Raw genomic sequence first — 18,859 nt, 5'->3', positions numbered from 1 at the left:
ACAAATTTCCAGCTTAAGACAAGCATCAAAAGCTAATGATTTTTCTTATCATAAATTATTCTGACTCTAAAACCCTTGTTGTTGTTCTTGCAATTAAAACATTGCTGGTATGATCACACACTTCCGTAACTAAGACACAAGTGCACTAATTAGACAGCTAAATGCCAAATAAAATCTCTGAACATTTACATTTTCATGGCATAAATGATACAACATATTAAAAGGGAACAGAGAATGAAGCCAATTAGTATACTTACCTGATGATCTACAAAGTTGTGACCATACTTCTGAATGTATGCCTCCCATGCCTTTCTGTGCTCCGACTCTTTCTGCATGAAATTGGAAGAATCAAATACAGAAATGTTACCACAAAGCTGAAGAAAACAGTATAGTAGTGTCTGCATAATTGGATAGAATTGTGAAGAACATTTTTATCTGATAAAGTGGTATCTGATTATGCGGAGCAGACTACTCTATCATGTTCTTATCTCTGTGATACATGTAGTAAACCTCTGGTTTGGATAAGTACTGATATCAATATAAAAACCCTTTGACTTTCAGTGACAAAGACCTCTGACTGGAATGGGTCTACATGAATCCTGATCTCAATGACCCGACACAACCCTTGACCTCAATGGCCTCAAGAGCTCAATGATCCATGACCCTTGATCTCCATGACTTGACACAACATTTGACCTTTATGACCTACATGTACCATGAACCCTCTGGTTTTCACGACCTACACATAAGCCTTAACCCAAATGACTCGGTATAACCGCTTGACCTCAACGACACAACATAACCACTTGACCTCAATGACCCAACATGACCCTTTATAAATCTAAATGACCTTAGTGACCCCTCTGACCTCCATGAATGAGCATGAGCCTCAATTTTAATGACTCCACATAACTGCTTGACCTGAATGACCCAACATGACCCTTAAACTTAAATGACCTTAATGGCCTTGCATGACCCCTCTGACCTCTATGACCTCCCTTAGGACTCACCCTTGAGTAGCCTTGTATGTGTCTGTCCAGAAGGTGGCACACTTGATGGAAAAGAAGCGGCTGGTTGTTGTGATACTGCTGGAATCCATACTGATCAGTGATGCCTTCCGCCATGGCAACCCTGCATCCAGACAGTATTTTTTGGGGGGAAGAAAGAGAAAAAAAAAACTGGAATCACACTCAGAGACCTTCATTAAGAATTCATTCCACACTTCCCGACCTAGTTGATCCCTCTGAGGAGATCAATCATCCTACATTGGCTTTGGGATAGTGTAACGCAACAAGACTTTGTTTCTTTCTTTTTTTTTTTCTATTTTTCCTCCCTCTAAAATAAGGTCAGTACATCCATGAAGGCATTTACTTCAAATCTACAGTACCTTTGAGAAGAGACAAAACAGTTCGTGGAACTAGGAAGCGAAATGCACAGGCTTCTTTTTTTTTTCCTCCTTCATCTAAAATAGGGTCAGTACATCCACACACGTATTTACTTCAAATCTATCTTTGAAAAAAGACCACACAGTTCGTGGAAGGAATTGAAATGCACACGGTGTGAAATAAATAATGGCACCCCACATCAAGAGGTACAATGCAAAGTGAGCGCAGAGAGAAAATATGTTAGATACACAAAGACGATAGATACTTTTTAGATAACTTAGACACTTAAATATGCCTCATACAATGTAAAACATGAGAAAAACAATGAAGAGAGAAAAAAAAAGCTGGGTTGAAAGGGGTAATTCATATTGAAGAAATTGAAATATAATAATGCCTCCGGCACCACTTTGTGGCGGAGGCATAACAAAAGAATGAGACAAACAGACATACACAAATGAAGTTGCAAGCACTATTCAATAAATAAGCAATCCTGAGAAGACTGAGGCTGAAAGCTTCCTGAAAACTGACATGATGTCCATTACATTACTTTTAACGTGCAGTGAAAGTTAAGGCTAATTATTTTCCTTAGTCATTTCTGCCACACTTACCTTGGATCTGGGAGACTGGTATCTTTTTGTCTTGCAGTATCATACATTTCCAGCAGTCGCTTGTATTTCTGTGACAAGTAAATGTTCAAAAAAATGTTCTTTAAATCATGATTTGATAAATAATATCACTAGTCCCATCAAATTTATTTGATACAATAATGGTAGAATATGTACAATAAAATAAGATATATTGCATCATGTATCCCATAATACTGCATGTTATACACGTATCATATCACATCATGTTGGGGTTTCTTACACTGTACATCTTTAAATACACAGTATATTATACAAATATACTTTGCCTTGAGAGTTTCTTGTTATAACTATGGGCAGAGGTGACTCCAAAAGAACTATTCACTGAGGGGCGCAGCCCTGAAGTAAATAGTTCTTTTTGAGGCACCGAGGCCTATAGTTTTAGCAAAAAACTCGAAATTAGGCAAAGCATATTTGTTTTATATTTTGGATCAAAAATTTAAACAAAAGAAGGGGAAATAGGGGGGGGGGGGATGCAAAGCGAGAAGTTGTATGATGGATGCGATGTTGTGAAGGGATCCTACATTGATCCTGCATCTTTTAGAAGCATGTCGCTGCGTACGATGTCGGACCTGCTTTGTGATGTTTGATACATTTTACAGAGTGACGGTACTAACAGTCCACAATGTCAAAATTGCTTTGTGGCGTCACAATTTCCAGTATGATGACGTCATCAAATTGCAAAACAATGACATGGACTTGAAAGGGGAATCTTCAAAGTACAACATATCCGAATTTGGAATAATATTGAGCTAAAACAACAGAGATACCAGCAAATGAATGTCAGAAACAGTACCTCAAAAAAATAAATTCCAATTTTTTGATTTCAGATTACGATATGATGATGTCATCAAGTTTTCCTCGAAATATTGATACTTGAAATGTTATATTTACAATTCATGTGCTTTTGTAATATGCAATAGAAACATAGGGTTGCGGGACGTTTTAGAGAGTTATGGCGGAATAAACGAAGACATGTTTTTTCACTATATTTGTACATAGATGCGCGCATTCCTTTGTTATAGGTCAAAATCGATCGGAAATCAATGGATATTCTTACTCAAAGTATCAGGAATCCAAATCAGTTGAAAAAAGTGCATTTTCATGTTGCTTACGCGCTGTGCACGAGAAAACGCACGGACGGATGCGTACGCGCGGAATTTTTTGAAACGCTTAAAATTGTCTGAAACTTCGAGATTTTCCAGTGGGAAGTCGTTTTGAGCATTTCAAACTTTTGACGCCATACGCACGCCATGATGACCTGGGTAATTAGCATAGTACAGGACGATCAGTCGTGACCTGAACTTTATGTCCACCGAAAATGATACAGAAATGACATTTAGTTATGAAGTTATGATCGATCATGTGACACTGTCGAAAATCACAAAATGGCATCTAGATGACGTCAGAGATATATGCTATTGTCATGAAAATGTTATTGTGGCTAGATATTGTCATGAGATATGTTGACTGAAAATTTCATGTTATTCTGTCATGTTGTTGAGATATTCACGACACAAAATGTGGCAGAAAAAAAGAAGAATAAAAAAAAAAGGAAGATTTTGACAAACATAATAGGTGGTACACTGATAGCGTATCACTTAAACAAGGAAGATTTTGACAAACATAATAGGTGATACGCTGATAGCATATCACGTAAAAAGGAAGATTTTGACAAACACTGATACGCTGATAGCGTAACACCTAATAAATCATAGGCATACAAACGCACACACAGACAGAAACGAAGCAGCTCTCTTACATACGCTCGTGGAAAGAATAAACAGGAGGTCAGACCGTTTGGTCAGGACTTTGCAGACCCTATCCATTTCTAGAAACTTGTCAAAAAGCATCCAGCACTTCAGTAGGCCTAAACATTCCTAGTTGTTGGAATCTATGTTCACAATATAGCTCCATGCATGGTAAACTTAACCACCGGACTCCACTGTTTGAACACGGAGGACTTTGATCGTAACATATTTATTAAGAAAAAAAAAAAATGTTCCTCAAAATGCACTTTGTATTCATGGACACAAAGAGCCGAGCTGCTACATGTATAATCATTGACTTGCTCTTTTCAGGTCACACCTCTTTCTTCACTAAATTGTCCCTCGCAGGGGCAGTATGGTGGAATATTAAAAATAAAATGCATTCTGATTGCATCTGGAAGTATTAGGGGGTAAAGAACCTCGGTATGCATAGACTCTGACCCACAGGTCTCCGTTTATCTTTTTGCACTGAACGCACTCTACACCTGTGATCGCCAACTGGAAGAGACAAAAGCTAACTCTACCCTGTTATACAGCTTGTACAATTGTTGCAAAGTGCTCTCCCAACGTAGGTGAGTCTCAACTTGTTTGTCTTTTTGTTTAGCATAAAAGTCGACGTTATAAAACACAAGTGCATTCAGAAGATACACATCCTGCATCGTAGACCTGCAGCTTGTAGGCCCTACAATGTTTGAGTGTCAGTAGATCATCATGAAGCGCAGCTATTTGTCGAGCCCATAGATAATGCCCTATCACTCTGTTCTCAACCAGCATTAAAAATTGTGCATGACATCTGTTATGTCTAATACCATTATCAGGCACACATATACCCTTTATTCTCCTTCGTGAAAGAAATGTTACTCTGGGTTCGAATGAATTTTAGTTTTCCTTTATACCTGAAAGTGATGAGGTCTGGTGTGATATCACCATGTTTCTCCATGGGGCTTCATTAAGTACTGTGGTATCAGTAACTGTATTACTGCTTTTCACACAGGTGCTTGTTTTCCGGCATTTGGTACACTCCGTCTGATCATGGCAGGAAGCCTCTTAACGCGAGTTTTCAAAGTTTGCGTCTGCTTCACACTGATCCTTTGCCTGGAAAGAAGTGGTACTGATGCAGCCAACATATTGATGATTGGAAACTTCGGAGAAGGCAGTCACTTTTTAGCCCTGGTACCTATCGGCAGAAGCCTTCTAAAACAAGGTCACAACGTGACCTTTCTAATCAGCGAAGAATATTCTTTCCGAGCCCAGGATGCCAAGTATTCGGAACTCTTTAAATTCGAAATTTTTCACAACAGTGATCCTGATTACAGTGTCAAGGAGTTATTTCAGATGGTAGAGGAACTGGGATTTAGTGAGACGGGAAGCCTCTTACAGTTCTACAAGCTCTTCTCTACTTACACACGGGCGATAGTTAAGACGTGTGACTCTGTTTTGGAAGACAAGGCCATGATGAAACGCTTTGAAACCCTGGATGCTATCGTGGCCGACATTGCCTGGCCGTGCAGTCTCGCAATTAAAGGGTATCTCAGAAGCTGTTCCAGGGACGACCCACGCCTCATTTTGACGTCACCGACAACGGTAAACAACGAAGCTTTCGACACCGTAGGATCTCCCTACAGCCCAGCTTACCAACCATTCACAATGACGGGTTACACATCATCAATGAGTTTTACCCAGAGAGTCATCAACACGCTGTCCTTGTTTTCAATGAGAGTGTTTAATTTTTTCGCACATTTAGAGTTTCAGAGTATTTTTTATAAGCACAATTTGAGCAGTTACATGGGAGGAAGCGGCCCCATGGCATCATGGCGCAATATGACGGATTTGTTTCTCATCAGTTGCGACTTCGCTATGGAATTCCCCTTTCCACTGACGCCCAACATCATTCCAGTAGGTGGACTGACCACCGGACCAGCAAAAGACTTGGGTAAGGATCTCAACGACTTCATGGAAAGTTCGGGTGAACATGGGGTTGTTGTTTTCACATTAGGATCATACTTTGCATCCTACACTTCCGTTAGACCTGACGTTCTGAAGATATTTCTCGACGCACTCGCACGAATTCCCCAGAAAGTCATCATTCAACTCAAAGATATGCCCTCGCTTCCTTTGCCGCCAAACATGAAGGCATTGCCATGGCTACCTCAAAACGACCTGTTAGGCCACCCGAAAACAAGGTTGTTCATGTATCACGGGGGTAACAATGGTTTTCACGAGGCCTTGTACCATGGCGTTCCGCTGATCGTTATCCCATTTTTCGCAGATCAAGTTGATAACATGGTTCGCGTGACGTCACGTGGTATCGGCCTGGGCATTGACAGAGCACACCTAAGCGTTGACTATGTATACCGACAGATGAACGAGGTATTAACGAATCAAACATATTGCAATAGAGCTAAGCAACTGTCAGCTATCTTTAAGGATCGTCCGATGACACCAGCAGATCGTGCAGCCTTCTGGATCAATCACGTGATCAAACATGGCGGAGATTACATGCGATCACCAGTCAATGACCTCTCCTTTGTTCAATATCATCTTTTAGATGTATTTTCATTTCTTGTAGGCATCGTGTGCTTGACGATGTATTTGTCGTTTAAATTTCTAAAACGGTTCATTTGTTGCTGTCAGTACGTCTTGAACTCCCTTGTCAAGATAAAGCGTGACTGAGATTGAAGCACGTAGTATACGTGTATATGAGTGTTCACTAAAATGAACCCCAGAGATGTAGTATCCGAATGATAGATACTGAAATATAACACGTCCAACTAGAAAACAAGTCAAAAGAAGATGGGTGATATTTGTGATTATGCAAGAGCCTCCGTAAGGGGTTATCTTATCAATCTAATTCAACCATTATGAAAAGTGCATAAAAAGGTTCAAATAAAAGAACTCACATGCTAATGTTCGCCAAAATAAATGATGTGGATGAGCGTCCGTCTTTTGGCCAGAATTCTGCCCCTTGCGATCAAAACAAGAGTTTTTTTTATGTTAAGTATTCTTCTTTTTTTTTGTCAATGGGATTGTATAACATGCAACTCCCAGATTGTCTCTTGGTATAAGCAAATTTGCCAACAGCAAATTTCGTAACTTTTCTTTTATTCTTTTATGTACGTTACCTATGTATTTTAGCTTGGCTTCACCAGCATCACTCAACAGAATTTTATTGTTACAGGAAAAAAAAAATCTTAGAATAATCAATCATAACGAGATATGAAACTCGTCACACTGAAGACGAGTTAGGTGATACGCTTGGGGCCATCAGATGTCGGTCATCTGTGATCCACAAAGAAAAGAATGTGATATAGTGCCTTGAAGTTGTATTGAGATATGTAGGGTTGCCGGACATTTTCAAGAGCTATGGCAAAATAAACAAAGACATGTATTTTTAGTATATTTGCACATAGACGCGCACGCGGAATTTTAACTTTGACGCCAGTGCATTCCTTTGTTATAGGTCAAAATCGATCGGAAATCAATGGTTATTGTTACTTAATGTATCAGAAATCCAAATCAGTCGAAAAAAGTGCATTTGCATGTTGCTTATGTGCTGTGCGCCCGAAAACGCCCGAAAATTTTTTGAAATGCTTGAAATTGTCTGAAACTTCGAGATTTCCCATTGGGAAGTCATTGTGAGCATTTTAACATTTTGACGCGCGCGTACGCGCCAGTCATGTTGACCTTGGTAATTAGCATAGTACAGGACGATCAGTCGTGACCAGAACTTTATGTCCACCTCAAATGATACAGAAATAACATTTAGTTATGAAGTTATGATCGATCATGTGACATTGTGCAAAAATCACAAAAAGGCGCCTAGATGACGTCAGAGATATGTTATTGTCATGAAAATGTTATTGTGGTTACATATTGTCATGAGATATGTTGACTGAAAATTTCATGTTATTCTGCCATGTCATTGTTGAGATATAGATGACACAAAATTGTCCAGAAAGAAAGAAGAACAAAAAAAATAAAATAAGATTTTAGCAATCACAATAGGTGATACGCTGATAGCGTATCACCTAAAAATAAAGGAAGATTTTAGCAAACACAATATGTGATACGCTATAACGCGGAATTTTAACTTTGACGCCAGTGCATTCCTTTGTTATAGGTCAAAATCGATCGGAAATCAATGGTTATTGTTACTTAATGTATCAGAAATCCAAATCAGTCGAAACTAGAAATGTCGCTACAGTGACTGGTTATACCCCCGCCAAACATTTCACAAGCTTTGGTCAAAACAACATTTCATAAGCTTTGGTCAAAAAACTGAGGAAGTAGTTAAATCCGCAAGATCTTTCCTTGATCTTTTGCCATTAATATGCCGTTACCATGGCAACGTACTTTCGGGTACTGTCGAAAAATGCGTCTTGCACATCTACAACCAAAGGCACACATCTGTACCAAGTTTCATGGAAATTGGGCAAAAACTGAGGAAGTAGTTTGCAACACAAAATTTTCCATCATTTTGGCTCATAATATGTGAGCTGTTACCATGGCAACATACTTTTTGTCACTGTCAAGAAATGTGTCATGCTGACCTATATCCTAAGACAAACATTCAATATGAATTCCATGAGAATTGGAAGAACACTGATGAAGCAGTTTTGCCATGAAGCATTTTGCCCTATATTTTACCAATAACATGCCGTTACCATGGCAACGCACTTTTTGCCACTGCGGAAATATGTGTCTTGCACATTAACATATTCAGATGAACATCTGTGCCTAATTTCATAAAAATTGATCAAAAACTGTGGGAGGAGTTCGCGACGCAAGATTTGTACCCATTTTTGCCCATAATATGCCGTTACCATGGCAACGTACTTTTGGGTACTGTCAAAAAATACGTCTTGCACATCTACAACCCAAGGCACACATCTGTGCCAAGTTTTATGGGAATCGGTTGAAAACTGAGGAAGTAGTTCGCGACGCAAGATTTGCAACGGACCGACCGCCCGCCCGACCGACCGCCCGACCGCCCGACCGCCCGACCGCCCGACCGCCCGACCGCCCGACCGCCCGACCGACCGCCCGACCGACCGTCCGCTGATTCCTATATACCCCCTTCAAACTTCGTTTGGCGGGGGTATAAAAAGTGCATTTGCATGTTGCTTATGTGCTGTGCGCCCGAAAATGCCCGAAAATTTTTTGAAATGCTTGAAATTGTCTGAAACTTCGAGATTTCCCATTGGGAAGTCATTGTGAGCATTTTAACATTTTGACGCGCGCGTACGCGCCAGTCATGTTGACCTTGGTAATTAGCATAGTACAGGACGATCAGTCGTGACCAGAACTTTATGTCCACCTCAAATGATACAGAAATAACATTTAGTTATGAAGTTATGATCGATCATGTGACATTGTGCAAAAATCACAAAAAGGCGCCTAGATGACGTCAGAGATATGTTATTGTCATGAAAATGTTATTGTGGTTACATATTGTCATGAGATATGTTGACTGAAAATTTCATGTTATTCTGCCATGTCATTGTTGAGATATAGATGACACAAAATTGTCCAGAAAGAAAGAAGAACAAAAAAAATAAAATAAGATTTTAGCAATCACAATAGGTGATACGCTGATAGCGTATCACCTAAAAATAAAGGAAGATTTTAGCAAACACAATATGTGATACGCTGATAGCGTATCACCTAATAACCTCCTCCCTTGGCAGAGGTAAAAATCAATTTGTAGGCAGAAATAGAGACAGTAAGAAAGAGAGAGAGACTCACTGCATCAGACCAGTTGAGGTTCATAGGAATGTTGTCTTTGTGATCCAGTGACGTGACCTCTACGTGACAGGTCATGAGGTGAATGAACTCTCGCTTGCATCGGGTCAACTCTGCGTCCATGTGGGCTATCCTCCTGCATCGGGTCGTGGGGGTGCAATGAAATTTGGGTGAAAACAGACAAATATGAGTACTGTAAATGCAGAAATTTTCTCGGTACATTCATTTTTGCATTTCTCGTGAAACTTTTGGCTACATAAATTCCTAAACCTGCAAAAATATCTTCAGGATTTCCTCTGCACATTTTGAATGGGTTGAATGGTGTACTTCATCAGATGACTAAACACTAATACAGTAGCAGTACATGTGTGTGTATAAGTGCATGTGTGTGCATGTGTCTTCATATTCATTTGAGCCCGTGTGTTAGTGCTAGTAGGTTTCTGTGCAAGCTGTGCTTGGCATTACTGACAAAATCGCTAGAGCCAAAGACTCTCATGCAGAATACATACAAAGTAGGTTCAGAGATTACATTCTTAAAACCCTCATTTGTCAAGACAGATTATGTACCTCAGTACATAATGTGAAAATATCCTCAACAGCTATATGTGCTGAAAGAGAACAAATGGTTAGTTTTCAGAGACTCCTGATGGAGTACAAAAATTTACACAAATTACATGAAGTAGAAATACTCATTGCTGCACCGATCTCCAGGAAAGGACAACAAAAAACTCTCCAATACAAAAAAAGACTAAAAAACAACAACAACAACATAAATAAAAGAAACCACAAAACATATCATGAACTCTTTTTAGGTTTGTTTTTGTTCATATTTTATCCCACAAAATGCTCAAGAACTGATTTTGGTTCATCTCCTGATGGGCCGAAATTCAACATCCCAAAATACCTGATCTCTTGACTCTCAATTATCTTATTTTCCTGACTTCAAACATTCTTGTCAATGATTCCCACTCACAATACTATGAAGCATGATATTTGTATTCAAATCAGCCATCATCAAATACAAAGAAATGCCTTTGTGTTCACTGGGGCATGTTACCGAAACAAAATCTTAAATGGAGGGGAATAAAATTGTTGAGTAAGAAAGAAAGAGAGAGAGAAAGCATAGCCAGGGAGATACATGTACACAGACACAGACACACACACACATACACACAAACATAGATATTTATACACTTACGTACACAGCCACACACACAGAACAGTGAGAGCCTTTGCAAATGACATTCCCTCACCAAGAGACAGTTACCTCTTCTAAAGAAAGAAAAATATTCGGCCCCAAAGAAGACAGATGGTCGCTGGCATAGGGAATGTTTCCCTCGAGTCGTTAACAGACAAATATCTTTCAGAGAAAGCATCTGTACGCGGCAGCCTTGCTCTTTGAGCTAATGTTTGACCTTGCTGAGTCATTCAAATCTTCAATGAGATGGATTAATCAAATGTTCCTTTCATATATAATCTCTTAATCTCCCAAGTTACTGATGCAAGCTTGCCGGGCGGAGAAAAAAAAAATATGAGGGAATCACCCTCGAGAGATGACGAATAATTAAATCTGCCTCTAAGCTGATCAAAATTTATGGGTATTAAATGACAAAATATGGAAACTTAGTCTGACAGCAAGTTTTTCCATGTTTCTTTTATCAAATTAATGGGAAAACATTACTGCCATTCATTAACCATTTTTCCCAAGGGGTGTGGAGGGAATGAGTGTGCCTTCGATGTTCTGGAGAGTGTGACAGCCCTTAATTCTTTCTTTTGAAGAATATTTGTCAACTGGTTAGAGTAGTAAAGATTGAATGAAAAATGCCCAAAAAAAATGGGATTCCATCAGGATTTAAACATGAGACTTTCAGATTGCTAGACCAATACTCTTACTGACTGAGCTATGAAAAGCCCTAAAACCCCATATTTTCATCACTTGTGTGGTCAGAAGCTTTATAAAACCTGATATAAACCAGGGTAAATGTAAGGGAGTGCGAAAGTGATGCATCTTTTTGAAAATATCATAAACGCAAACAAAGAGAGACCGACCAGAAAGACATATGATATAAAAAGATATGTTTCTGGCCGCTTTCCCTTTGTTTGCATGAAGTATTACAGATAGAAACTTGCGTTGTCATTACTTGCATGATCATCTAATCTCAGAAGACCCTGTCATAAAAATCACTGAATGCTGAGCATCAGCATCAAACAACGGATCCAATGAATGTCTGTCTCACCTCTGCATCCCCTCCATCTTGGCCCGGGCCCGGCACTTGAGTCCCGCCTGTTTGCGCACCTCCGAGTTGAGGAAGACGTTCTGCTCCTGGTACATCTTGAGTGTATCCTGGAGGTCCTGGACATTCCTCTTGGCCATCTTCAAGTCTTCCTCATTCAGGAGGTCCCTGGGGATGGAGATCATGCAGAGATAAAGAATGTCTACACATTTCAAGAATGTATATTGCATTTCTGTCTTATATGGTTGCCATAGTAACTGACTCATTGCCGTAGATGTGGCTGAGAGGGGTTTTTGTATGATGAGGACAAGACTTTGAGTAAATTCACTTGTACCACGCTCACTAAGAAATGAAATATTTGGTTTATAGAGTTTGCTTGAAAGGAGATATCACTTCTAGGAAATTTTGCTCTTCTGCTCTTATTCCATACCTGAACATATGCCATGGTTTTACCTTTATCACATGATTTAAATCCAAACTCAGATACGTAAATTTAACATTGATTCTAATGATCCTCTTTCCTTGTTTTTGCAATATCTGGCTCTAGATTTCTTCAACTGGGTGCCTGTTTAAAAAAAAAATGTGTTTGTCTATCTGCACTGTAATGAAGTCTTTTTCCCTATATACCATTTTCACTTTGTTATCTTTATATCTTACATTCTGTCCCTCACTCTCTCTTTCCTGCAATCAATCTCTTCTTCTTCATCTCTCCATCTGTGATCTCTTTCCTCTCTCTCTCTCCCTCTCTCTCAACAATCTTTATCATTCTCCTTCTCTTCCCTCTCCTCTCTCTCTATATATCTTTTTGTCTGTCTCTTTCTTTCTCTCTATCTCTATGTATATTTCTATCTCTTTTTCTCCGTCTTTCTTTACCGTCTCTTTCTTGTCTCTCTCATCTCTCTCTATATATTTCTCTTGACCCACCCTTCTCTGTAAATTTCTCTCTAAATCTATTCTCTCTCTCTCCGCCCTTAACATTTGTAACTCTCCTTCTGTTGCCCATCATAACCTCCATCATTCCGTCTTTATACATATATATCTCCCTCTCTTACTCCCTTAATACCATCTCACTATATATATCTCTCTCTTACTCCACCTATCTCTCTGTATATGTATCTCTTTCTCTCTCTTACCATCTCTCTATATACCTCTCTCTCCCCCTTATCATCTCTATACATTTCTCTCTCACCCAACCTCTCTGCATGTCTCTCTGTTTTTCCTCTATCATCTATCTGTATCTCTGCTTCTTTCTTCCACCATAATCTCCATCTTTTTATCTTTATCTATTCCTCTATATCTCTCTCTTTCTCCATCTACCTGCTGAGATGCTGGACCTGCTCCAGTTGTCCCAGTTTGTCATCCAGTCTCATGATGTCTTGCTCTCTCTTCTTCAGCATCTGCTGGTAGGTTGTCTCTCGGTTCATCGCACTTTTCAGCTTCCGCTGCGTCTCCCTGCATTGGGGATGAGGGGGTGGGGGGAAAACGGGGGAGAAATCCAGAATCCATCGCTTGGGATTAATTGTCACAAGTCATTTGGCATCCCCTGAATTATACCAACACAAAGATGTATTTCTGATGTTGCATACGTCATGCAATTCAGCTTCAGCAAAGGTCAACTCGTATTCAGGTAATATTCCACATTTTCTCATACGTTTGTGATGCATTTTTTTTCTCTCAAAATGTTTTAAGTGGAAGCTGAAACAAATTTAGTGAACACACTCAAAAAAAAAAAAAAAAAACGTATTACGTGATATTGAAGATGTGAGTCATGTACACAAAACAAAACAAAACAAGCCTAACTCTTACCAACATTTTAAATGTAGTTTCACCACTACAGTCAATCAAATCTAGTTTGCATTGGACAATAAAAAGCTAATGTAAGTTTTGCCTTTTTTTTTTTTGAGTGATGACAATGTTAGGTAAGTGGACTGGTTTGACAAACACATATATTTCTAAAGGTAGATGGATCAAAAGTCTCTTTACTTCATGCCACTAATATTCTTTTCATTATAATAAATACCAAGACATAACAAAGTCATAATGGTCGCAAGAGAAACAATTATAACATCACATCCACAGGCCACCATAAACTGAAAATGAGAGAAATAAGACAGGCAATATGCCTGCATGGTGAAAATTCACTTTGCTTGCAAATTCTTGAGTGATTAATGCATAAATCAATCTGTACAGTATGCCCCCCTCCTCCTAAAAACAAACAAACAAACAAACAAACAAACAAACAAACAAACACACACACACACACACACAAACAACCCCTACAATCACATTTTCTATTGATAACTTTTAAAATTATTAAACAAACTGAATGCTATTCTAGGGAATTAAACTATAACTTCTTACCTACATTTTGCAGAAAAACCCATTCACCAAGGTTAAGTAGTTACAGAAAAATGTTGATCGCTGTGAAGCATGTCATGGGTCAATTTCTTCTGAGTTAAGCACTTGGATGCTCTTTAAACTTTGAACACAATAGACAGAACTTGGAGGAACGGGATTCCTGACATGCTTTGCAAAGATCCTCATTTCTCTTTGACCACTGAAGCACATAGAATGGGGTTTCCTGTAAGATCTAGGTAATAAGTTATAGTCTTATATCTTGAAATTGCATTTGGACTGATTGACTAGTTATCGTTGCGGAAAGAGTGATTAATTTTTTTTTTTTTTTTTTTAAATGGGACATACAGTATAAAGGTCCCAATATGACAATGGCCAGATACACAGCCAGCCAGCCAGCCAGCCAGCCAGCCATCCAAACAGACAGATAGACAGACAGACAGATAGACAGACAGACACACACACACACATACATACACACACACTTTTAACTTTATTTTGTGAACTATTTTATGGAATCAGGGCCCTGTTTTTATGAAGAGTTATGATTGATTAGATAGTTGATTTCTATCATAAGTCTATGGCAGCCTGTGTGATAAGGAAATTTATAATTGATATATCTTTTGATAAAACAGGGCCCAGATGTCTGTGTGGACTATCTGGATACTTGCCATATACATGAAAATAGGAAACACCTTTCTATACATAGTGATGTACAAAGCTTGAATGTAATACATTTCCTTTCAATCAGTGTTTCATGTTGAAAGCCATTTTCATCAATATTTTATTGCTTTTTTTCACTATAATGCCATGTGATGCTGCGAGGGAAGGCCCATTGAAATGAGATCCAGGGTATGAAAGATTTGGAACCAATTCCAAGAATATCACACTTTACCAGGAATTATGGCTTGTTGCTTGTTGCTCCCTCATGAATAATTCATTGCATGGTCTGGTAGGCATGACAGTTACTAGTAGGCATCAATTATCTATATCTCTCATACACAAAGATGTGTGTACAAATCATGTGCATCAGTAATGACTGATAGATTGGATTTAGTTGTCAGAATACTATTTAACACTGAAGCATTTTTCACAGAGGCTGTTGATGCACAAATGCAAATTTGGGAATATCTACACCAATTCATACTTTTTTTTTTCCATCAGTGGACCAAATATTCTGATTAAATGGCATATCATGATTTCAGCAGGTGCCATGGAAAAATAAAAGTCTCATTTAAACTTTGACTAACCATAGTTACTATGCTGACTTCATGTTTTAACATATAATAAGGAACATTTCACATTTAATATTAGTAACGGTTCTAGCCACAGCAAATGAAAGTTCGAGTATAACTTTCATCTTTCTCTCTCCCCTCTCTCTTTTTGTTTCTTTATCTATCTATCTATCTAGCTAGCTATCCATCTATCTATCTATCCATCTATCTATCTATCCATCTATCTATCCATCTATCTATCCATCTATCTATTAATCTATTTATCTATCTATTCATCCATCTATCTATCTATCTATCCATCTATCTATCTATCTATCTATTAATATACCTACTTATCAACTTATCTTTCTTTCTTTCTGTCTGTCTGTCTGTCCATCAGCCTATCCACATACCTATCTTATTTCTTTACATGATCTATAAACTACTGTATACGCCATAATGTTTTATGAGCACAATATTTCACAAGTATCATATTTCACGACTTGTGAGACTATTTTTTTGAATGGTTGACTTCACAATCTAGAGAACATGGCAGTGTAATGACACAGAGTGATAACTCTTTTCAAGAAAAATTGGTCAATTGAACAACTCTGTATTACGGAGGCAATATTATCACAAAGTGTTCATTTGACAAATATCAGTCAATTAATAAAATTCACATAAAAATTATCCACGGTAAACACAATGTATCGGGTATTTAACCTTCTTTCTATATGTGTGTATTATACACACACACACACACACAAAAAAAAAAGATGGTCTATATACACATGTAATATATCTATACTGGTTAGTGATTGGTCATAATGCAATTATGTGACTAATGCTAGAAGGATCAAAATGGTTAATTGCAAACAGTGACATTAAGTCAGGTAAATACATATACTAGTAATTTCAGAATGTGACTGCCTGCCAACAGGGCTAGAATAAGATGATGTGTATTCATGCCGACCATACTGCATTAAACAAATATTGCCTTGTCTATCATTGTTATATTTTGACAGTCTCTCCCGGGACTTACATTTTCCCCTCGAGACAATAATTTCCCTCAGCACTGCATACTTCAGGGAAAATATAATAATCTCTTGGGGAAAATATAACTCCAACAGGGATGTTCAGTGTTATGTAACACCTCTAAAAAGGCAATATACCCATCTACATTGCCTCCATCTCAGTAATACAGTATACCTGTCTGGACTGAAAGTAGAATTGAAAATGTTTCATTCACAATATGATCAGTCTATAGATGTTACCCCATTCCCCACTGAGATTTTGAATCCCTACCTCTAGGTCTTGCACATTTGATAGTAACTGGGACAAGACCCCTAAGAATATAGATGGTTTTAAATAACTATACCAGTTTCTGTGCCAGGAACTTTGGACAGTGTGTAGAACACTAAGGGCTTTTCTGCGCCAATAAGAACTCAAGGTGCACAAAGTGTTAAAAGGAAGCCCACACCCAATAAGCTCTCCCCCCCCCCCCCCCTTGAGACTGCTAAGCACACTGCCAGGTATGCGTGGCAATTATACCATGTTTCTGCTCCCAACATTCTGTCAGAAACATTACGGCCCCAACCTACTGTAGCAAATTCCTGCACGAGTGCTCTGGATCGGGCAAATCGTTTGCCAGGTGAGACACCACTATCACGCCTAATAAAAACACATCTCAATCTCCCTCGCGTGATCCACGATCGACGTTATTACACACAACCTGTGACACAGATTTCGTTTCCTAAGCCCATAGAAGAATTTTAAAGGTTAGTTCATTTCCTCTAATAATCCCATAAATTTCTGGTACTGTAAAATGTGAAGATACTTGAATAATCATTTCTAAATGCTGGCAAAACACAAGCATTGTGACTAAACAGCCAAAGCAGTATATACATGTACATGTACAAACCAGTGGTCATTACTGTCTTCTTCTTTTTTCTTTTTTCTTTTTCTTTTTTTTTTTTTGGGGGGGGGGGAGTAGGGTAAGGGGTAAATCAATGTCATATCAACGCTGATTTACCAAAATACTTGTGAAATCGTCTTTGCTATCCGAATACATGTGTATACCACTCAATTTTTAATCTAACCTCTTCGTATGCACAAATTTTGCTTTCTAGTTTCTGAGAAGCTAAAGCTACTGGAATGTGGCATCATTCTCATCATCAAAAGAAAGTATACCAGCACAGGTAAACCTGCACCATAGGTTGACTGCAAATATACTACTATGCCCCATAATCCCTTCAAATTCAGAGACAAGTTGATTCATTTACAATCAAATAACCCTTGCCATTATTTTGGAGGTACCCTGATGAACAAGATTCTCAAAAATGCTGGCAGAAACAATATCAGTGGTGCTGAGTGAGGTTTGTCAGGTGAGAACTAGGATGACATTAAGCCATCACCTTTGGGTCTCTAGTAGGCTCTATACAATGTCTACAGGAATAAGAAATTATTGTAGCTAATGTGTTAATATGATAGAATTATTAGTCTTGTACTTATCCTACTCATCTGTTTGAAATATGTTAGCCCTTGTAACTTTTACGAAGAAAAAAAAAACAGTAACAATAATTTACAATGACAACCTATCTGGTACACAGAAAGAAACTTTCAACAGCAATGGATTCATTACAATCTGTCCATTCCATTAGTAGGTAAAATTAACTGAAATAAATAAATAAAAAAACAACAACATATGTACACTGGACATCAGGTATTCATTATAACCTCATATTGCACCCATCACAATGTGTTTAATCTTGTAATAAATGAAACATTCCAAGTCATGCAATGCCTGCCCACTGTAACAGTTAACCACACATCCCAAAGAATCCTCCTAAAAATGCATGTACCAACACCACTATACACACACATGCACACAAATTCCACACACACAAACATATACACACAGAAAATACCAACAACAATAATAAAGGATTCTAATACAAAGTTAATCTGATTGGCTCACAGTTTCTCCTCCCTGGCAACCTGGAGGCGGAGTATGAGTGTCTCCTTATCGAGCTCCTCCAGGTCTTCCTCCGTGCCAGCATCACTGGTGCTCTCCACGTCACCCTCTCCATCCTCCACCCCCTTGCCAGAATCCTCAAACACCATGTTGCTGTGAAAAGCCATAGAGACATGAGGTAATCATTTTGAGCACATCATATCCATAGACTACTATTAAGGCGTGGCATCATCATAGTAGCAGTTCATTGCCATGGAAACTGGTTCTACACAACCTCATGTAGTCTGAAGACCTGTGAACACGGTGGTTGCTAACCATGATACTACACTCCACCCCGCTGCCTGAAGCCTTGTGCAAAGATATGTTATTAGAAACCAGCATTAAGCTATAACAAAAGACTGCCATCATCCCTTCGGTACTCTATTGTGGTGATGATACCAAATGACACCAAATGATTTGGAATATTAAACACCCTTATAAAACATGGACGATAACCTTTTGTGCATGGTATGGCTGTTTATCAAAATAAATGGCAATTTTCT

At 38.6% G+C, this 18,859-nt stretch overlaps 2 protein-coding genes across 2 annotated transcripts in view; one reads left to right on the top strand and one right to left on the bottom strand.

The window, feature by feature from the left end:
- The window catches only part of LOC139713064 (uncharacterized), a 141,296-nt gene that overhangs the window by 16,085 nt on the left and 106,352 nt on the right, over positions 1–18,859 (bottom strand). The window contains exons 8-14 of the mRNA XM_071624829.1: positions 18,321–18,470; positions 13,092–13,226; positions 11,778–11,942; positions 9,544–9,676; positions 1,994–2,061; positions 1,011–1,131; positions 258–329 (exon numbers count right to left, since the gene is read on the bottom strand). Of these exons, the coding sequence (XP_071480930.1) occupies positions 258–329; positions 1,011–1,131; positions 1,994–2,061; positions 9,544–9,676; positions 11,778–11,942; positions 13,092–13,226; positions 18,321–18,470 (844 nt within the window). The remainder of the gene's footprint in view (positions 1–257; positions 330–1,010; positions 1,132–1,993; positions 2,062–9,543; positions 9,677–11,777; positions 11,943–13,091; positions 13,227–18,320; positions 18,471–18,859) is intronic.
- On the top strand, positions 4,856–6,592 carry LOC139713077 (UDP-glucuronosyltransferase 2B1-like). Its single transcript, XM_071624837.1, has one exon. It carries the CDS (start codon positions 4,930–4,932, stop codon positions 6,469–6,471), a length of 1,542 nt encoding a protein of 513 aa, XP_071480938.1. The 5' UTR covers positions 4,856–4,929; the 3' UTR covers positions 6,472–6,592.

Source organism: Diadema antillarum, unplaced genomic scaffold, assembly GCF_040938485.1.
Source record: "Diadema antillarum isolate AM-2024a unplaced genomic scaffold, OU_Dant_1.0 scf00000042, whole genome shotgun sequence".
NCBI lineage: Eukaryota > Metazoa > Echinodermata > Echinoidea > Diadematoida > Diadematidae > Diadema > Diadema antillarum.
Note: the sequence above shows the minus strand (reverse complement) of the source record. Positions and strands in the feature narration are given on the sequence as shown.